The sequence below is a fragment of the Anastrepha ludens genome, chromosome 4 (assembly GCF_028408465.1).
Source record: "Anastrepha ludens isolate Willacy chromosome 4, idAnaLude1.1, whole genome shotgun sequence".
NCBI classification, from domain to species: Eukaryota; Metazoa; Arthropoda; class Insecta; order Diptera; family Tephritidae; genus Anastrepha; species Anastrepha ludens.
The window spans coordinates 41288517-41312164 of record NC_071500.1 but is presented as its reverse complement, the minus strand read 5'-3'; the positions used below and the strand labels follow the sequence as shown (position 1 = coordinate 41312164).

The following is a 23648-nucleotide window of genomic DNA, read 5'->3' as shown; positions in this document are numbered from 1 at the left end:
TCCTCACACACCGCCCCATCTTCATGGTGACGGTTCTGTTCAGGAGAATTAAAGAAAAGGGTCAGCTCGGGTGAACTAAGTATCTTCGCTTCCACGAATTTTGGCCACCCTTTTGGGACCCACTAAAAACCCCGAGTGGGATTTTAGCCAGAGGGCTTCAAACTAAGAGGGAAACTTAAGGTTCAAACCTAATTGAAAAATAATCTAAAGGGATAGTGGGAACCTAAAGGGGACAAATATTTATAAAGTGGGTGCTTCAATGACAAGACATTGAGATAATTAAATGTTTATTATTATTATCAATAGCATAGGGTTAATAACCGATATAATGGAGAATAATGAAATAAACCGTATATATGTAAGTATTAACAAAAATCTGTTTTATTTTTATTGTAGTGCTCAATGATATTCAATGTTTTTTGTTTGATTACCTGGTGAAAATGCAAACAAATCTGATGGTTTTCCAACACGGGAACAGGCAACATACAATTGACCATATGAGAAACATGGGTTTTCTAGATTAATACCACAAACACCTAATGATTGCCCCTGGGACTTATTTATGGTCATAGTAAAAGCAAGCCGCTCTGGAAACTTCTTCTCCTTTATACCCTCCTTTCAGTATAGTTGCTTCTATCACGTTGTTCAATAATTTTTTTATCGCTAACCGTGTGCCGTTGCAAAGACGCGGTTGGTTGATATTTCTCAACAGTATAACTACCTTTAATTGAAGATAGTGAAGTGGCAATTCTGGTAAATCCAGCGAGTTTAAAAATTCAGGCGGATAGTTGACGACATCATCTTGGCTTGTAGCCGAATCAATTGATTTATATATCCTCAGTTCGCCTGTAATTTGTTCTTGAATTTTGAAATTTAATTCATTTACATCTATGTTTTTTGCAGCCAATACAGCCCGTTTGCTCAACCAATCATGGCTTCTGTAATTTTGAGCAACATCTGGAAACACCTTTTGAATAAGTTCATCTTTTGATGAAGTTAACTGACAAAAACTTTGAGCAAAGTTAATGCAACCAGTCAAGGTGTCTATAGGAAATTCGCCATTACCAATGTCAATGAGTTGTTTAGAGAATATGTCTCCATATTGGTCCTTCTGCAACTCGACACGCATATTCTTGCTTAAGCGTAATATCTTGACATGTTTCAACAAATTGAAAGACTTTAAACATGCATTAAGTTCATCAGCTGGCGTTGGTCGTGGAATCACTGGCAATGTTTGACGAAAAGCTCCTGCTAATAAAATCATTGCACCTCCAACGATTTTTTATGTGCCATCGTGCATTCATCCCAAACAATCAATTCACATTGCTGCAAAACCTTTGCCATTGCAGAGTTCTTCGAAATGTTGCAGGTTGGAGTTTCGTTGCTTTGTATGTTTAATGGCAATTTTAGTGCTGAATGGCCACCAGCAAAGTTGCTGCGATCCCCGACGAAGCGAGTGCAAGTGCAATTTTATTTTGTGAGCGAATTGTTACTAATATCAATGAAATCAAAAAAGTGTTTCCTGTACTACCAGGTGCATCTAAGAAGTAAATCCCTCCTGTTTTATCATTTGTTACTTTCATAAGTGTATCAAATACATACTTCTGTTGTTCATTCAATAGTGGAAGATTTGTTTGAATTAATTCTTTCAAAGTGTTGAGATCATACAGATTTTCTCGGTGCAACTCTTGGTTAAAAGCAGCATGCATTGGACGATTGGGCGCGGCCAGGCCTAATTGAAATAATAATTTGTTTGACATCATCAAGCACATGTCCACAATTCAAATCAATGCTTCATTGTAAATTTCTTCGCTTATTTGTATATTTGGATTTCCCCTTCTAATCCGTATTTGATACAAAATATCTTTGTACTTGATCCACAAATCATTTGGGTTTGATGGGAAGCATATATTTAGATATGATTATAGAAAACAATGTTCGTATTTAATGAGCTTGTGATGATATTACAGCATCATTAAGTGTTTGATCCCAATGAGCATCATTTTCTAGCAATTGCAAACGTTGGCAGGCAGTTCGTAAATGTTGGAATGATGTTGGGCCACGTACATTGACTAATAGCAGTCGTAAATAAAAACATTCATCATTGCTTGCATGTACTGAATAAATTCGACCAATCGCATCGGTAGAATATACATCTGGGTATCCTGGAACTGGTTTTCCTTGTTTCCGACGTATAAATCTCCTTGAGGATTGATTCCAAGTATAATATTTTGGCATTTCAGAATATAAAAATGTTTGAGCAAAAGCATCGTTTTGGCATATCTCAAAAATACTGGTTAATGTGGTAGATGGTGGCTGAGCAGCTCTTTGTAACGCGTTCTGTGCTGTAAAATATACTCTTTGCCAATTTTCTAAATGCACAGCTAAATGAACAACAGTTGGATGTCTCTCATGAATAGGAAAAGAAAATATTCGCCAAACTGCTTCATTACTAAAAACATATCTGGAAAAACATCATTGGAATTCTCTGCATTAATAACAATCACAGCCATATCACTCCCTTTGGTTACATATTTGCAAATGTATTTAATAGATTTCACTAAATGGCAAGATTCAACGTTGATGTGCGCTTTGAACGTCTTTGATAAAATGGGTGAATATAGAACAATCCGGCGATTATCTATTTCAATATCTTGTTGATTTAATTTGACAATTGTTGACCTTCCATTGTCTGCTGTCGATCGGCGACGATACAGTGGATAACCGTCATTACCAGTGATTGCTTCAGATATTAATGTCCGTGGATATCGCTTTGAACATTTACCATCCACCATACTCGTTGAATTTTGATTAAGAGTTCCACAGGGACCATGTATCATGTTTTTGATAACTATCTCATGCAATCCAGGATCTACTTCTACATTAGGGATTTCAGCTGATATTACTGCATCAACTAACCATATCAAAATGTAAAAATAAAATAATAATGATTAACTGCTATAATACATGCCTTAAAAGTTGGCATGAAATTTTCCCGGACTACGTTTGTTGCCCCAAATGACGTAATTTGAAAGCAATTGTTATATTGTTGGATATTTGACAAAAAGTGTATGGAATCTGGTCCTATTCTTGAAACCAATGAGTACAATGGCCCTGGTGGTGCATCTAATGGTATCAATTTCACTTTCCCATTTGCGCAACACAATCCATTCATTCATTTTTGTATTTAAATGCCTTACAATGAGAGCAAACCAAGTTCATAGATCCAATAGTAACTCATTGGTAGTTACTGTAGGCAAGTGACAAATCGTAATTGAAAGCAGCTCGATTCAAACTTGCGCGATTATTAGTTGAATCTCTCGCCCTCTTCTACCTAAATTCCTTCGTCTTATAGGAGGCATATCGAATATATTTACCTAAATTATGTCACATGGCGGCCGCCGTAGCCGAATGGGTTGGTGCGTGACTACCATTCGGAATTCACAGAGAGAACGTAGGTTCGAATCTCGGTGCAATACCAAAATTAAGAAAAACATTTTTCTAATAGCGGTCGCCCCTCGACAGGTAATGGCAAACCTCTGAGTGTATTTCTGCCATGAAAAAGCTCCTCATAAAAATATCTGCCGTTTGGAGTCGGCTAGAAACTGTAGGCCCCTCCATTTGTGGGACAACATCAAGACGTACACCACAAATAGGAGGAGCAGCTCGCCCAATCACCCGAAAAGGGTGCACGCGCCAATTATATATATAATATATATATATGATATCTTTTATTGCTTTTAGATTGTTTAGTTAAGAATTCAACGAAACTCATGACAGCTGTGCAAAATATGAAAATAATTGTAACTGAATTTTCGTATAAAATCCAAGATGTCGATACGCAATGAGATTTACTTTGTACTACTTTGAAGAAAATATATAACTCCACGTGACAGGAATAATGACACATTATTGCTGAAAATCGGGTGCCAAATAATAATAAAAAAAATATTGTGTATGGGAATTAGTTTCCGTCCTTCGTAGCCAAAGTTTCGAATTATTTAAGGAATTAAAAACACACAACTTTATTCCATCTTTCAGGCAGCATACGGATTCCTCTGACGAAAAATTCAACTTCTTTTGACTTGAACCATTCATTGCGGCAGTTTTCAGTGTTCTCGTAAGAAGTGAACTGCTCTCCAACAAGGGCTGACGGCATTGATCGGAACAGATGGTAATCCGAAGGTGCAATGTCTGGAGAATACGGCGGGTGGGGCGAGATTTCCCAATTCAGTCCCTCTAAATATTTCTGGGCCGATTTAGCAACGGTCCCGGTGTTGTCATGCAGCAAAATCAGTTTGTCATGTCTACCGTCCCATTCCGCTTTTCTTTGAGAGGTCGATTCAAACGCGTTGGCTGCAGTCGGTAAAGATCGCCAGTGATGGTTTCAGATGGTTTAAGGAGTTCATAATAGATGACACTCGTCTGATCCCATCAGATGCACAACATAACTTTTGAAGCTTTAATATTTTTTTTTTCGCTGTCGATGGACCTGGTTCATCCGGCTAGCTCCAACATTTTCGACGCTTAGGGTTATCATGATACAACCATTTTTCATCGCCGGTGACGATGCGATGCACAGAATATTTTATTTTCTGCCGTTCGAGAAGCATCTCACACGTCAACTAAACGTCTCTCGATATCCCTCTCATTCAATTGGTGTGACACCCAGATACCTGCTTTCCGGGCCATTCCCTGTCGCGTACAGCAGTTGATCTGTCAACATCCAACAAATGATCAAGCGTTCGACATGCGTTTTCATCCAATAATTATTCCAGTTGAGTATCTTCGAATTTGTTCGGTGCCCCTTCGCGATCTTTATCACTCACGTCGAAATTGTCACTTTAGAAGCGTCGAAACCCCTGTTTACAAGTTGTATTTGATGGAGCGTGATTAGCGTAAATATTGATCAAGATTCGTATCCACGTTTCCGCTGCACTTTTCTTCAAAACGTAATAATGGAGCATGAACTTCACTTCACGTAGGTATTTTTGACGTCAGATAAAAAATCATCTTTACACTTCAAACAAATATCAGCTATTGCGATCGAGGCCTCACATATACACCTTCAAATCACCAGTCTAGTAATACTCGAACACAAAAATAATATCAGCAGCGGACCCTCTTTAACGCGATAACCGCTTACGCGATTTTGGCCGAGCTTAACAAAGCGCGCCAGTCGTTTCTTTCTCGTGCTAACCGGCGCCAATTGGACACACCAAGTGAAGCCAAGTCCTTTTCCACCTGATCTTTCCTCTGCTACCACCAGCTGGTACCACATCGAATACTTTCAAAGCCGGAGCGTTTGTATCCATTCGGACGACATGACCCAGCCAACGAAGCCACTGGATCTTTATTCGCTGCGCTATGTCTATGTCGTCGTAAAGCTCATACAGCTCATTGGTCCATCGTCTGCGATATTCGCCGTTGCCAACGTGCAAAGATCCAAAAATCTTACGCAGAATCTTTCTCTCGAACACTCCAAGCGTCGCTTCATCGGATGTTGTCATCGTCCAAGCTTCTGCGCCATACGTCAGGACGGGCATGATGAGAGTCTTGTAGAGTGTTAGTTTTGTTCGACGAGAGAGGACTTTACTGCTCAGTTGCCTACTTAGTCCAAAGTAGCACTTGTTGGCAAGAGAGATTCTACGTTGTATTTCAAGGCTGACATTGTTATCGGTGTTAATGCTGGTTCCTAAATAAACGAAGTCTTTTACAACCTCGAAATTATAACTGTCAACAGTGACGTGGGTGCCGATACGCGAGTGCGCCGACAGGAGGTACTTCGTTTTGTCCTCGTTCACCACCAGACCCATTCGCTTTGCCTCTTTATCCAGCTTGGAGAAGGCAGAACTAACAGCGCGGTTGTTAAGGCCGATGATGTCAATATCATCGACATACGCCAACAATTGTACGCTCTTATAAAATATTGTGCCTGAACGATTAAGTTCTGCGGCTCGTACGATGCTCTCCAACATCAGGTTAAAGAAGTCACACGACAGTGAGCCACCCTGTCTGAAACCTCGTTTGGTATCAAACGGCTCGGAGAGGTCCTTCCCAATTCTGACGGCGCTGCTGGTGTTGAGCAACGTCATCATACATAGCCGTATTAGTTTTGCAGGGATACCAAATTCAGACATAGCGGCATACAGGTAACTCCTTTCCGTACCGTCGAATGCAGCTTTGAAGTCGACGAAAAGATGGTGTGTATCGATTCTCCTTTCGTGGATCTTTTCCAAGATTTGGCGTATTGTGAATATTTGGTCGATGGTAGACTTTCCAGGTCTGAAGCCACACTGATAAGGTCCAATCAGTTGGTTGACGGTGGGCTTCAGCCTTTCACACAATACGCTCGCTAGAACCTTATGGGCTTTAGTTAGAAGACTGATCCCCCTGAAGTGGCCGCCGAAGCCGAATGGGTTGGTAGTCACACCATAGATTGTAGTCGGAGCTCGGACTACATAGGTTCGAGTCTCTGTGAATCACCAACATGAAGGAACATTTTTTTCTAATAACGATCGTCCCTCGGTAGGAAATGAAAAGCCTCCGAGTGTATTTCTGCATGAAATAGCCCCTCATAAAAAAAATATCTACCGTTCGGAGTCGGCTTTATACTTCATTTGTGGAACAACATCAAGACGCACGCCACAAATAGGAGGAGGAGCTCGGCCAAAAAGGGTGTAAGCGTCAATTGTGTACATATATATTTATGTATATATATGTATAATTCCCCGGTAATTGGCACAGATTGTAGTATCACTCTTCTTATAGAATGGGCAGAGCACACTTCAATTCCAATGGGACGGCATGCTTTCCTCCGACCATATTTCGCATAGAAGCTGATGCATGCACCTTACCAGCTTTTCGCCGCAATGTTTGAATAGCTCAGCCGGCAGTTCGCCGGCTGCCATGGCTTTGTTGCTCTTTAGCCGCGTTGTTGCTATTCTCACCTCGTCATGGTCGGGTAACGGAACTACAATTCCGTCGTCATCGATTGGAGTATCGGGATCTTCACATTCTCTATGACATGCGCAGCTGTCACTGTTTAACAGGTTCGAGAAGTGTTCCCTCCATAATTTAAGATTGCTCTGTACGTCAGTCACCAGATCGCCGTCTTTGTTCTTACAGGAAAACGCCCCGGTCTTAAAACCTTCTGTAAGCCGCCGAACTTTCTGGTAGAATTTTTGGGCGTTGTTCCTATTGGCCAGCATCTCGAGCTCCTCGCACTCACGTATTTCGGCCTCTCGTTTCCCCTGTCGGATAATACGTCTCTCTTCCTTTTTCAGCTCTCTGTAGCGATCCCACTTGGCTCGCGTTGCGCCCGATCGCAGCGTGGCTCTACAGGCGGCATCTTTTCTTTCGGCGGCAGCATGACATTCCTCGTCGTACCAATTGCTTTTTCGGGCTCGCCGGAATACGATTTCTTCTTCGGCGGCGGTACGTAGGGAACGAGAAATGTTGCTCCATTGCTCGCGCATGCCGATTTGTTGGGCAGTGCTTTCGGAGAGCAGGAGTGAGAGTCGAGTGGCGAATCTTCTGGCTGTCTGTTGTGATTGCAGCTTTTCAATGTCGAACATTCTTTGCGTAGGTAGATGTACGTTTTTTGCTGCACAGAGGCGGGTGCGCAGTTTGGCTGCAACAAGGTAATGATCCGAGTCGATGTTGGGTCCTCGGATCGTACGTACATCTAATACACTAGAAGCGTGTCTTCCATCTATCACAACATGATCGATCTGGTTTCGCGTTTTTCGATCAGGAGACAGCCAGGTGGCTTGGTGTATCTTTTTATGCTGGAATCTGGTGCTGCAGACTACCATGTTTCGGGCCCCGGCGAAGTCGATCAGCCTCTGTCCGTTACCGGATGTTTCGTTGTGCAGGCTGAATTTTCCGACTGTGGGACCAAAAATTCCCTCCTTGCCCACCCTGGCGTTGAAGTCGCCAAGCACGATTTTTATGTCGTGGCGGGGGCAGCGCTCATAGGAACGTTCCAAGCGCTCATAGAAGGAATCTTTGGTCGCATCGTCCTTCTCTTCTGTCGGGGCGTGGGCGCAAATTAGCGAGATATTAAAAAATCGCGCTTTGATGCGGACGCTCGTCCACCGGAGTGAACGACAGTACTTGGCGACGAAGTCTCTCTCCCACAACAAATCCGACACTGGACCTTTATTACCATACCCAATATTTCGGCGGTTTTTATAAGGCTCAACAGCATTAGCGTTAAATATAGGTGAGGACTTTTGCTACTTAATTTTCGTATGGCGACCGACCCGGTCTAGAGTACATTCACATGTGGCTTTTAGGGTGTAGGAACGCGCGCTGAATATCGCAGAAAATGGTTACAATGTTAGTGAAATGCTTTTTACATCCATACGTACACAAGTAGCTTTATACACATACATATGCATGTAGTTCTAATTAAATATCTTCCTTCGATTTTATTTAAAGCAAATAATAAATTTGACTGTTAGTATTCTTAAGTTCAATGCATTTTCCCTGGTGCAATGTGATCCAGAAGAGCGATTGTGTGAAATTCTAGTTTTCCTTATGGTTTTTTATCTGCTTTTGTATGTATCCACTATTCCCAAATTCAATGATTTCTTATTGTTTGATGTTATTTTGACGTTCGTGAGCACGCGAAGTGCGTTTTACTACGTTCAATTATTTAAAAAAGATTTTTTCGTTAAACACTATTCTCTATATATTTAGTTACTTATTATACATATATGTATGTGTGTAAATTAACAATTTTGTTTTGCTTTCATTGAGTATTTAGTTACAAAGCTCACAGCTCAAATGATTCAATGCATATTTGCGTTTAAGGCGTTTGCAAATCTTCATATCTTGCTAACGCCAACAGGCTTCACTTGTTCAATTCTTCATTACTGACTGAATGTGATATACTCAATATCGGAAATCTTTCGGACAAAGGTACGTTGTCCATTAACCATTAAATCTTGCACCGGGCTTGCATTGCCTGATACAGAAGTAGTTACATATTTGTCTTACCATTCCGCTGCCAAGTTTTTGTAGAATCCCAGAGCCACATCCCAATGGCCCCGATGAGTGTACAGTAGATGTACGTCTGGAACGGATTGATGGCATGCTGGATGATAATAAAAATGGTACACTGCTCGATGTATTAGCCATTGATCCATCCTGTTTGTTGGAGGATAATAAAGGAGATTTCTTTGTAAGATTATGAAGTCTCTTCATAGCATACAAATGCTAATGTCATATATACATATGTACATATCGCACCCTAAATTCAAAAGGGGCACAACTCAAAATTTTCCACACTCGAGCTTGACTTGTTTACAGTAGCACAGAAAACAAATGTATGTAACATATCACGCTGAAATTTGCCATGTAAGCTTAGAACAGTCCTACCAAAAAGAAAAAATTTATTTTTGCCATATGTCATCCGCGGACCGTTTTATTGATAACGTCTCGTTCATATTTGAGCAGAAGTACATTTTGAGTTGTGACCCTTTTGTATTTAGGTGCGATATATGTATATGTACATGTGTATGTGTCTGTGTTTCTTGTGCGAATATTGAAGAAGAACATGTGTGCGTTTATACGCGTACTGATTAATTGGTGAGTTGATTACAATAAGAAATATATACATACATATGTATGTATATATTTAATTCATATAAGCATTTAATACATATAAATTGAAATTGGCAGCACTAATTCATATAATTAATTACAAATTTAATTTTCATTAGCAATCCGATAGTTTTTCCAATTATAAATTTTATTTTAATAATGAAGTATTATTAAATTTTGTTAAATTTTATTACTTAGTAAGGCCGCCCTATTCTAGAGCAATGTTATTTTTTCATTTTTTTTCACGCATTTTTTTGAATTCACTCACATTCTTCTTCGCTGGAAATATGTTTTATTTGGGTTTACTAGTTATTCACTGTAGTATTCAAATTTTTGCAATAAAATGTGATGGTTAATGCGTATTATTGAAACTGTTGAACAATAATAAAAAACAACGAACCATTTAGGCAACAAATCGAACAACCAATTACACAAAAGAACATTTTAAGTACATAAAATACAATGTCACAACCGAAATTTTTTAAACGGAAGCAAAACAATAAACGTTTAAACAGTAGTCATTATGTTAACAATAAATAAACGCATATAAATATATGTATGTAGGTATATACTTATAGCGATATGATTGTATATATAGTAATTTGGTGAAGTAAGTAGTGGTAGGTATTTGTTTATATATAATGTATATATGTTTATATGTATGCATTTCGCAAGAACAGTTCAACGCAAAACGAACAACAACTCAACAAACGATAGTGGATTTGTAAGTTAACGCTACTTATATTTAAAGTTCATTCACTACACGCGTTTCCGCTGAAAGTTGATCCACCTCAGTTGCTCGATCTTTTCGCTGACGCTATGTCTGTAATAAACCGTGTGAACGGCAACAAGTGAAATTCCGCGAATATGGTCACGCGGCAAAACAGGTGATTGAGGGAATGCATAGGTTAAATTAGCTTTAAGAAATTTTGTAAAGTTTAGTTGATAATTGACAAGTGAATAAATAACAAGGAGCTTGCTCCGAAAAAATAATTTTTTTTACATTTCTCAAAATAAATGTAATTAATTGGCGCCCAACGTGGTAGGAGGAATTCGGCGCGAGTATTTGTAAAAAGGACAAGCAAGTCAAAATTTTTGCGTGCATAAGACGACCTCAAGTAGCTCGCCGCGCCTCAAATAATTACAAGGACTTTGATTTTTGCGTGCCTAAGACGACCTTAAGCAGCTCGCCGCACCTCAAATAGCTTCAATTTTTAAGTGCCAAGACGACCTCAAGCAGCTCGCCGCGCACCACAAATGTGCCGAAAACTCCAATAAACCACAACAACTCCTGTAAAGGACAAAGTACAACCACGTCTGTAGACCAGTTCGCAGACAACCTCGCGAGAAGGAGTACTGATAGACCCCCAGTAGCTGAAATAAGCAAAAAGGACCCCCTACAGACTCTGTGTAGGCAACGGCGGTAACTATTTAAAATTAATTTAGAAATAAGAAAACCAGAAATTGTGTGAAAATAATTGAAAAAAAGTAGAGTTAAATTTTAAAAGCCCGATTGTTAAATTTAGTTACGAAGTGGAAAATAGTTTTATTATCCAAGGAAAATCCATGAGAGAATAATTAAATTGAAGAAATTAATAGTGAATTAATAAATTAAGAAATTAAATATAAAAAATAATAGTGAATAAGAGCTAAATATTTTGTAAATTATTTTTATGAGCCAATTAAAGAGTTAAATATTTTGTAAAGTGCAAATTTGAAACAAAGGACTTTAGCTAAATTAAATTTTATAAAACTAATAAATTTGAACCAAATTTAAATTATCTCTTGACATTCAAAATGAGTAACCCAAATAATTTAATTAGACCTCCTATCCTTAAAGCACCAATCCCTCCTAATCCTAACAATGCTATCAACATACCAGGACTGAGTGAACTAATTACGAACATTGTGAATAACGCGATAAGGAATACGAACAGTGACTTAGTAGGAACAGATCAAATAATAAATCCGGAACACCGTAACAATTTAGGCGAACTCGATAAAATACCGGATATAGTAAGATCAATTAGAGAATTCTCAGGAAAACAAGAAGAATTTAACTCATGGAGGAAATCAGTAGAGCGTATACTTAAAATTTACCAACAGTCATTACATGTTGATTAAAAACTGCCTTAAAATAAAACTAAAACAACAAATATCTCAGGACGTAAACGTAATCAACATAAGATCAGACCATCTAACACCACTTCAAAATGCTAATCTAAAAAAGTTAACGGAAAATTTCAAATCTCTGTTTTGTGATCCAGATGAAAAACTAACATTCATCACCACAGTAAAAGGAGAAATTCGTACGATATCAGGAACCCCCGTTTATACAAGAAATTACCCCTATCCTATGTGTCTAAAGGACCACGTTGAAAAACAACTTCAAGAGTATTTACGCGATGGCATCATTCGACCATCTCGATCACCATATAATTCACCAGTATGGATAGTCCCTAAAAAGTTAGACACATCAGGCGAAAAAAAGTATAGAATGGTGATAGACTATAGGAAACTAAACTCAGTAACAATAGCAGATAAATATCCAATACCCGAAATAAATGGAGTACTTTCAGAACTTGGAAAGAATAAATTCTTTTCAGTACTCGATCTTAAGAGCGGCTTCCATCAGATTCCCTTAAAAGAATCAGATATAGAGAAGACAGCTTTTTCGGTGAATAATGGGAAATATGAATTCAAGCGATTACCTTTCGGCCTCAAGAATGCTCCTTCTATTTTCCAAAGAGCTCTTGACGACATTTTAAGGGATCACATAGGGAAACGATGTTATGTTTACATCGATGACGTTGTGATATTCAGTAAAGACCAAGAAACCCATTTTAATGATATTAAAACAATTTTTGATACCTTGAAACAAGCAAATTTAAAAATTCAGCTTGACAAATGTGAATTCTTAAAGACAGAAGTAGAATTTTTAGGTTTTATTATTTCGGAAAACGGTCTCAAAACAAACCCCAAAAAAGTAGAGTCAATAATAAATTTTCCAGCCCCCAAAACCTTGAAAGACTTAAGATCATTTTTAGGTCTGTCTGGGCTTTATCGCCGCTTCATCAGGGACTATGCGAAGCTTGCGAAACCCCTGACGGCCCTTTTAAGAGGGGAGGATGGACGTGTGTCCAAAAATCGATCCAAAAATATTCAAATCACATTAAATGAAGAAGCCTTAAGTGCATTCGACAAAATCAAACTTTCTTTGACTACAGAAGATATAATACTAAACTATCCCGATTTTACAAAACCCTTCCAACTAACCACAGATGCATCTAACTATGCAATAGGAGCAGTCCTATCTCAAAATGACAGGCCCATCGTTTTCATATCTCGTACATTAAGCGAAATAGAAGAGCACTACGCTACCAACGAGAAAGAGATGTTAGCCATCATCTGGTCACTAAACAATTTACGTAATTATCTCTACGGGTCACGAAAAGTGCAAATCTTTACGGACCATCAGCCTTTAACTTAACTGAAACACAATTCATTCCACTACCAACCAAAAACCAATCGAGTTATTCTTCGGAAGAAGAGTATCAACAAATCCTTTGGAATTACAAAAAGATAGAAATGAAAATATTAATAGATTGAAAGCAAAACAAGTAAAGGATCTTAACTATCACAATAAAAATAGACAAGTTTTTAAAGACTATAACCCAGGAGATATTATATTTGTAAAAACCAACAAAAGAATAGGAAACAAACTTTCATGTAGATACAAAGAAGAAACGGTAAAAGAAAACAAAAATAGTACAGTTATCACTCAATCAGGCAGAACAATTCATAAAGGATTAATTAGGCAATAATAAAAATTTACATAAAACAAAATAGTTATAATTATAATCCTTATAACAAAAACTAACAATTTTCTGATTTCTATAGAAACAATATGACAGACAACAAGGACATCCTACTAATACTAACCATACTAATCATAACGACCACTAGCTTAACAGAAATGGAAATACTAGACTACTCTAAAAATCATTTAATAACGATCAATGACGGACAAGCTAAAATACAAGAAGGGACATTCAAGATAGTACTCCATATTGACCTGGACCAATACGACAATTTTTTAAAAGACGTACTAATCTACCTTAACAAGAATATTCCCGCTAACAACCTTTTCTACCCCATCCTTAAGTCTCAGATAGACATATCCTTAGTAATACTTTCGAACATAAAACCAAAAATGGAATTTAGAAATAAGAGAGCTATTAATGCATTAGGTACGGCATGGAAGAGTACATTGCTGGTACTCCTGACCGCGAAGATTTTGATATTTTGAATAATGATCTAAACAAACTAAAGGAAAATAATAATGATCAAGTAATAATTAATGAAGTTTTCAATGAAAGAATTAACAACTTAACAACATTAGGAAATCAACTACTAAATTCGATAAGAAAAGACAATTATGTAATAAGTGAAATAACTCTGAATCTGGAAAGTAAAATAAGAATTATTAAAGAAGAATTAGTAAACATTAAGTACGCCATTCAATGGGCTAAAATTGGAATTATGAATACAATATTGAATAAAAAAGAAATTGAGATAGCAATCATGAAATTAAAAGAAGAAAGAATGCCATTCGCATCAGTTGAAGAAGCATTAGAATATGCAAAAGTTAACGTAATAACTAAGGAGTCAAGAATTTTATATTTGGTAAAAATACCACTAACAAACAATATTACTTATAAGAATATTATAATAAGACCAGTTAAGAGAAATAAAGAAATTACTAAACTTGATTTCGAAGAAATACTAAAAAACAAAAATGAAATATATGGAATTAAGAATAAATGTATGAAATACAATGAAATAAAAATTTGTGAGAGAAATAACATAATTAATATTAGTAACAGCACCTGCATCCCTCAAATATTAAATAGTAGAAAATCATTTTGCACAATAAGTAATAATCAACACGTACCAACAATCGAGGAAATACAGCCTGGGATAATCTTACTAAACGACTTCAATGGAACACTAAAAACGGAAAAAGAGCAGCGAACAATTACTGGTACTTATCTAATCAAGTTTCACAACACATCATTGAGCATCAATAACGAAACTTTCACCAATATCGAAATGTCTACGTTGACAGCAGAACCAGCGATCATACAGCCAACACCGCTAGAAAGGGAACGCATCAACATTTTATCATTAGAAGCCCTCAACGAACTACATATTAACAACACGAAAAAGATAAATCTGTTAAGAACAGATTCGACAATAAATAAGAGCGCAATGCTAGGACTAGCAATAATCTTCACAGCAATAATAATAACCTTCAAATTTTGGATAAAACCCACATCAAAAATAATCATCCAAGAAGTACCAACGGAACCATTCAAATTAGTCGACCTAAGGACCAGCACCTTACCGAATCTCCCAGATGCATCAATTAACACAAATAATAACCAACTAGGAAACGTCGTTAGTTATTCAAATCTTCGACTACATGACCTACCCTATTTCTAATAAGACGATCGAGGACAATCGTTTTTAAGAAGGGAGGAGTTAACGCTACTTATATTTAAAATTCATTCACTACACGCGTTTCCGCTGAAAGTTGATCCACCTCAGTTGCTCGATCTTTTCGCTGACGCTATGTCTGTAATAAACCGTGTGAACGGCAACAAGTGAAATTCCGCGAATATGGTCACGCGGCAAAACAGGTGATTGAGGGAATGCATAGGTTAAATTAGCTTTAAGAAATTTTGTAAAGTTTAGTTGATAATTGACAAGTGAATAAATAACAAGGAGCTTGCTCCGAAAAAATAATTTTTTTTACATTTCTCAAAATAAATGTAATTAATTTGTATAAGTATATATGCATGTATTTTAAATATATACGCTGTACCTGAAAAAGTATTCTCAAACTTTTGAAAAAATCCTAGTTCTCAATTTTGAAACTAAATGGAATTTGAAACTAAATTAGAATTTGAAACTAAATATTTTCTTAAATTTTTTCTCAAATGTTTGTTATCAATTTTATTATGTGTTAGGAAAGATTTGACAAAATGATGGCATCCCTATTGCTTGAAAATGACAAATTTTCAACATGAAAATAAGTAACATGGCTGGTAGATAGACCTGTAAATTAATTAAATCTCGAATTTACATTCCACAATTTTAGGCTGAGAAAAAAAAAAAAATTATTAAATCATGAATTCGTGTTCCAACGAAGAAGCATACAAAATTGAGTGCCCTTAAAATATTTTACAAATCTTCCATTCGGTATTTAGGGCTTTTATTTCAGCATTCAAACGTCATTGGGGTTTCACAGCTTCTTTCAGCTCGTTTGTGTTGCGAAGAACTTTATTTCTTAGTTTTCTGGTCAAACCCGATTTATTGATATCAGACAATTGAGCGGGTGTTTAAAGTAAGTTAGGGCATTTGTAGATAAACCGATTGTTTTCTGATAGAAAACAATATTGTGCAATATACTTAAGGGTTCGGCCCTTTAACTTCACTTTACGCATATTTGGCTGTTGCAATTTATCCAGAAGGCATTCTCTCATTTATCCTTTTGGCATATCCGGAAGACTTCGTTTTCGTTTTTATTGGGCAGGTCAAACAGCTTTGCTGGGCAGCTTTGCTTGATTGCTTCGCCTTTTCACATTAGCGCACTATCGAACGGGTGTTCGGAAGCTTCGCAGAGGATTTTTGCGCTAGCCCGAAGTTGTGAGCTGCTTGGACCATATGCAGAAGAATCGTCCTGACTTCTCTCAAGTGAATAAAAAGCAATGACTTTCTCCACTTGCGTGGACTTCTACATATGGAACCATTTCTCCATCTGGATAAAGAAGTAAAGCGAATGGGTTTGGTAGTGAACGAGGACAAAAAGAAGTATCTCCTGTCATCAAGCAGCTCACAAACAGTCGGCACACTCGCTTATCGGTCGGCGCACGTCACCGTAAGCAGATATGATTTCAAGGTTGTAAGGGACTTCATTTATTTAGGAACCGGCATTAATATTGATAATAACGTCAGTCTTGAAATTGAACGGAACATCTCTCTTGCCAAGTAAGGGCAACTTGGGACAAAGTAGGCAATTGAGTAATAAAGTCCTCTCTCGACGAACAAAACTAACACTCTACAAAACTCTTATCATACCCGTTTTAATGTATGGCGCAGAAGATTGGATGATGACAACATTCGATGAGGCGTCCCTTGGAGTGTTTGAGAGAAATATTCTGCGGAAGATTTTGGACCTTTGTACAGAAAATAAAGATCCAGCGGCTACGTTGGCTGGGTCATGTCATCCGAGTGGATACAAACCCCCCGGCTCTGAAAGTATTCGACCGGCACCAGCTGGTGGTAGCAGAGGAAGATCAGGTGCAGAAGGACTTGGTTTCAACTCATGCCAGTTAGCGCGAGAAAGAAACGCCTGACGTGCTTTGTTAATCTCGACATAAGCGGTTATCGCGCCAATCAGGAAGAAGAAGATATCCAGAAGGTATTCTATTAAGCGCTTCTTTCCAACATCTGCACTTGAAGCACACCCTACACTATCATAAAACCATCTCCATGCTTAGAATTAGCCTTTATATTCTTCAACTCAAATTCAGTATTGGGCTTTCTGCAGTCATAACACTGGCCATTCTGGCCATTTAAGTTATATTTGCTTACATCAGTGTGTACTACCTTAAAACAATAGAATAAGTGCAAAAGGAAGTGATTTGGTTCTGTTTACCATTTTCCCAAAGTCTATACCTTGAGGCAAATTTCTTTCGAGCGCTCAATAAATCGCTCTTTCGCGCAGTTTGCCCGTGGCGTTTATTTTTATTGAACACATTTTGAACTGTATCATCACAAACCTCTTTATTAGTATATTCCTATAACCTTTTATTAAGTTCTATGTCTGATGCAAGGTGACTTTTTAACCTTCCCTATCCGGGCGCATTCTATGATATTTATGTATGAGTATTAATTTTGACATGAATTCTCCGAATTTATTTATTTTTACTTCCAGTATAAAATGGTTGAATGTAAATATAATTTTTTACATGTAGTTAAATTAAATACACTATAAATAACACTTGTTGTTTTTGAAATATTATTAATTTATCGTTTAGTAAATTGGTTTTAAATTTGAACGCTGCATGCACATATGAATGCAAATTTAATAATCTATTTTTTACGTGAATCATAATACCATATTCACTAACAAACATTAATTTGTTATCGTAATTTGGTATTTTTTTCGTATCATTGGCACTGCTTTGACTTAATATTAGCTTGGGGCAAAAGAAATTCATTATTTTCATTTTTTATTTTGCGCAAATGATTTAAAACTGTTTTATGGTCGATCTTTAGCTCTTGAGCGATAGTACAACTACTTACATGCCGGTGAACTTGGATTCTTTCTGTGATTTTATCGACCTTTCAATATCAATCACTATAGCCATCTGCCGAGAAAGTAATACATTTATTTTTTCCCAAACTAATATGAGAGCAATGGATTCCATTCCATGGAGTTGAGGACTCTTCAATTTGAGAACTAAGCATATTCAAATTGTGCCTTTTAGTTGGAGAACGTTTATCAACGGTAAGTTTAGATGGATTTGAGAACTAAAGCTGAAGCTTTGAGAAAATGGTTAGTTATCAAATTCCCCTCAACTTGAGATAGAACAAAACGTTTATTGGGAGTAAGGAAAATATTTATTGAAAAATCCATACTTGTAGTAGAGTTCGTAAATGCTTATTTTACGCTCATGATTTCGAAACTGTGCTAGCGAATAGAGCGATATAATCGAAAAAATAATAATATTTGCTAACAATGAGGAAAACTGTCCTATATTTGCTAGTAGTTTGGACCCCCGCGCAAGTGTTGAGGATATCAAGCAGCTATTGCTCAATTCAGCCTGTTAAATTTGATCTCGAGTAACTCGCTAGTAAGCATATTTGAACTCCACTATCAGGTATGCATATGAAGATCAAGTGTTCCGGCAGTGTACAAAAAGCATAGGTGTATAGTAAGCATTTTAGAGTAGGCAAAGGACAGTTGAATGCATTTGTTTATATTTGTGTGTAATAAGTGAGAAACATAGTTGTACTTGTAGATATGTTTTTATATGCTTTTGTGTGTGTGTGAAACAGTGGATAAATAAATCATTTGTACATCACGCGTTGTAAAGTCAAAGCGAAAACGTGTACTCACGATCATGCTCCGTGCAAGCTGCGATAATTTCCAATTAACCGAAAGTAAATGAAATAAAAAATATGGTTGGATAAACAATGGAATGCACACATTGGTAGAGAATTTGCTTAGAGATTGAAAATAATACGAAAATCAATACAAAACCAAAACGAACATTAAATCACACATACATATGTATGCCCACTGAGATAGTCACATAGTGAAACTTGATGTATTTACGTAATTAACTGAGAAATTTAGAAAAGCTCACGCTGCGGAACACTCAGATTTAATGGGGAATCGAAAAACATTTGCACGCCTATAAAGATAGCTGCAAATATGTATGTATGTACATATATATAATCAGGACACGTACATTAAGTAGATATTGAACGTTTACGATTTTGATCTTTGAGAAAAGTAGCTGTGACGGTTGCAGTCACTCAGATGTACGAGTATTACATTAAAATAAGGAATTTTATGAATCGGCATGAAAATTTGAAAACACCACGGCAAAATAAAAAAACACACTGACACTCACATGAAATAAATGAAAACAGTTATGTATTTATATTAATACAAAAATATGCTCGTGTCTGGCCGGTAGAACGGAATTGAGTCATGTACAACTTTAAATGTTTAAAAGTTACAACTCATAGATAAGGTTAAGCATTTATCAAATATAATTTCATTTGTCAAATATAATTTCAGTTATCAAAATTATAATTTATCAAATAGCGAATGCAGCTTAACATTTCCCACTCCCTACAATGAGGCCTATACTTTTGTGTATACGACGAAATCGACTAAATATACGACTATGACTATTCAACTTAAAAAAAAGTTCCGTTTTCACTTCACATGGTCCCACTTGTCTTTTTCCTGTTCGCATACCTCAAGCTACCACTTCGCGGAAAGCGTTTTGAGACGCTTGAAGGGGGAAAACAGAAGTTCTAAAGAACTCTAAAGATGCATTATGAAAATTATTTTAAAGATTGAAATGAATGAAATAAAAAATATATACATATGTACTTATATAATTGGCGCGTACACTTCTGTTAAGTGATTGGCCGAGCTGCTCCTCCTATTTGTGGTGTGCGTCTTGATGTTGTTCCACAAATGGAGGGACCTAAAATTTAAAGGCGGCTCCGAACGGCAAATGGTTTTTTTGAGGATCTTTTTCATGGCAGAAATACACTCGTAGGTTTACCATTGCCTGCCGAGGAGCGATCGCTATTAGAAAAAAACTGTTTCTATCATTTTGCTGTTTCATGCACGGGGATTCAAACCTCTCGAATGGGAGTCACGCACCAACCCATTCGGCTACGGCGGCCGGGAATAAAATAATAGGCCTTGCATATTAAACAACAACACATAATTGACTCGAATAATCAAATGCACCATGTTTGATTCACGTTTGCATAGACAAAAATACAAAGTGGCTTCAAACAGCCTCTTCTCTTGATACAAGAGTCTAGAGTTCAAGAGTAATGACTACTTTAGCTCACTCATAGGCAGCTAAAAATCTACGAAACGAAGGTTGCTTATTGCTTTCTCATCCTACATTTTCTCCTACGATTAGTTTCTGTTACTCAATATGAAGAAATAGTTCAACGGTAAGATGTTTGGGTCGAATGAAGAGGTCATTTATGAAAGATAATAATTTTTTGAAGTACAGGTCAAATGAAGAGGTCACCTATGAACGGGAAGCATTTTTTGAGCGTATCTTATAATTAGGTGGACACCAAAAATTGGAGAAAAGTTGAACGAATCACATTGAGCGAAAATGTGATTATTTAGAATAGAGTTTCCAAGACTTATTAAACCACTCCCAGATATGTATTCTATTTCAAATTTCTACACTTTTCATATTTTATTTGTTAACCTTGCCATACAAAAAATCAGCGTAAGAAAACAATTAATAACAATTACATTCCAACGAAAACAGTTTATTTGAAATTATATTGAGGGTGTGAGGTTTCGAATACCATCAAACGGGAATCGTAAATAAATTTCGAAGGGCATAAATAACGGCAAAATGCAAATAAGTACATGAGAAAACAATAAATTGGAATTGAAATAAGAATATATAATTATGAAGCGGTTACTGTAACTAGCGGTATAGGTGTATATAATATTATAGGATTGACATTTTTTTATTAAAAGGTTTCAAAACTAACTTTAAACAGTTTCACGCAACCCATTCCACCTCTACGCTAACCACTTCATCAATACTGATGATAAATTCAGTTTTCTTCTTTTCGTTTTTTTTTTACAGAAATAATAAAAAGTAGCTTCTAACTAACTAAAAAATATCTGCGTGTAAGCTGCTTCAAAAATAAAAAAACAGTTTTTATATGAACAATTTATAGGGCTATGCGATAGTAAAGCGTTTGCATAGAATGTACAACTTTTTTTTGAATTCACTAAATGGACGAACTATTTATGCAGGTATATGTATAAATTTACTTGTTTTGAGAAAGTAAAATTTCACTACAAACAATATACATATATAAAGAATTTTTTTTATTAATCACAATAAAAGTAGCACAGAGTAACCCCGCCCAACCTATAACTACATACTTAGGCAAAACATAAATTGTAAACACATTAAGCTTCTTTGCAACGGATTTACCAAACAAAAAAGAAAAACGAAGCAATAGAAAAGAAGCTAAATTCAATGAACAGGGTCAACAAATGTAAATCAGCGAGCGCGCATACAAATGCAGACTCTGTAAGATGAATTGGAGTTGGATGTGGTGCAAGGAAGGCGGCTACTTACAGTAGGCGGTGACAGATTGATTGTCGAGCCACGTCGCTCCTGTGGTCCGATGCTCGAGTGTCGCAGTGTTGGCAGTCCAGAGCCTGGTGTTCCACCAGGCGAGGATGCACACGATGGCGCTATGCGTGTTTTCGGTTTCTTCAAAGTGTTATCCGAGAGACGCCAGTTGGGGAATGCATTAGCAGCACGCGGGAAGTTACTATCGGGCGATGATAACGAGCAACCGAACCACGAACCTCCCAGCATGCCGGAACCTGTAAATAAACGAGCTGCAAAAATTAAAAATATTCGAATCAACATATCGCCCGCTGATGGCTGCGCAAAATATGGTACATATTTTCGTATATCTGTAAATATGTATATATGTATAGAGGTTTATTTTGGTTCACTTCTGTTAGTAGTAATACTCGACACATCAAAGTCCCTAAACAAAATAAAGCCCTGAAATACGTAGTTAATGCATTAACTTCGCGAAGCAACAGTCGGCTATGGCGTACGCGCCTATCCGACGTTTTGAAGATTTATAAAAATAAGAAGAAGCTGCCCTAATAACGGAAGACGAGTACAGTTGGAAAAAGCTGAAGTTATAACAGAAGACTGTACTCGTGATGTAAAAGAACAAAATTTAAATAAAATGGAATACCCTGGACTTTTTTTCCGCCATTTAAACAACAGCGCAAGAAAAAAATGAGTGCTCCGGTTTGCGAGGAGTTTTTGCATTTTAAAACTTAGCGGTTCGGAAAGATTTTAACATAATTTGAAGGAGTCTCTAAAGAAGGCGCGGTTATGTGCAAAAATATGGTTAAAAATCATCAATTCTTTCTGCTTCATAAAAAAAGAATCAATCGTTCGAAGCTCTGTAGCTAAATTTTGAATTGTTTATTTTCGTTCTGTCACAACAAAATCAGTTAACGCTTCTGAATCGTTAAGGTCATTCCATGAGCATATCAATATAAAATGGTCTGTACTTTCTAAATGGCAAGTATTATTAAAATATGATTCTAACAATTCCTAAATACCATGAGTTCACATTTAAATAAATAAAGAAAAAGGGCCATCCGATGATCATTAGTAAGCCGTGCATTGTAGTACTAAATAAATAAAGGGTGATTGATTTAGAGGTATCGTGTTTTAAATTTTTATTATTTTTGTGTAGAACGATTCATGACATTTATGTTTTAAAGGTAATCCCTTTCAAATGTTGGCGGCAACTGAGCCGTAATTGGGTCATCCCTAAACACCAATTTTGAATGACTCCAACCGGAGGATTTCGGACGGTATCTCGTGAATAACTTTAGTAATGTTGGCTTAAAATGTCTCAATTGAAGTTTTTTTATCCACAAAGCATTTATGACGAAGTAAATCCAATGTATCACGAATTGTGTGGCTTGTAGCTTGTAGCTTGTTGAAACCAAATGTTTTACAGATAACGAGCTTCAATCAAAGTCAAAACTCGCCATCAAAAGCAATTTGTCATGGCGCGATAAAGTTCGCCATTTACTGTTACATTGGCGCTAGCCTCGTCTTTGAATAATATGGGTCAATGATTCCTCCAGCCTATAGGCCGCACCAAACAGTTATTTTCAAAGGCTGTCCTTGACTGACTTCGGGGAGCTCTTCAGGCCAAATATGGCGATTTTGCTTATTGGCGTAGCCATAAAGCCAAAAATGTAGGGTGACCTGAGCACTCGATGAACACTTTTCACAGAGCGTCGATTTTAGTACTATAATTGTACGATTTATAAACGTTGTTGGACATAAGTCTTTCCATAATGAAATGTCAATAATTTACTTTGACAGTAGTCACGTGAGATCTGTCAAAAATGGTCCTATAAGAAGAAATATATCGAATCTGATCACCTTTTATTTATAAGCAAGGCAACCGTAGCATATTGGATAGAATTTTGCTCATAGCCGAAACAGTTACTTGGACCATAAATACAAATTAGTTTTTTGTGATGTTCGCTGCGATGAACGTCGGCTATGTTTTGGTTTTAAAAATTTGTATTATAACAGTAATTTTTGGGGCAAGAAAATAAAATATAATATCAGGAAAACTTGAATTACTCTTTTTGCTGTGATTCG

At 36.9% G+C, this 23648-nt stretch overlaps 1 protein-coding gene across 1 annotated transcript in view; it reads right to left on the bottom strand.

Annotated features, from left to right (window-relative positions):
- Positions 1-8797: 8797 nt before the first annotated feature.
- Positions 8798-23648, bottom strand: part of LOC128862065 (uncharacterized) — a 354012-nt gene continuing 339161 nt past the window's right edge. Inside the window, exons 25-26 of the mRNA XM_054100472.1 lie at positions 21564-21817; positions 8798-9156 (exon numbers count right to left, since the gene is read on the bottom strand). Coding sequence (XP_053956447.1) covers positions 8941-9156; positions 21564-21817 — 470 coding nt within the window. The 3' untranslated portion in view covers positions 8798-8940. The remainder of the gene's footprint in view (positions 9157-21563; positions 21818-23648) is intronic.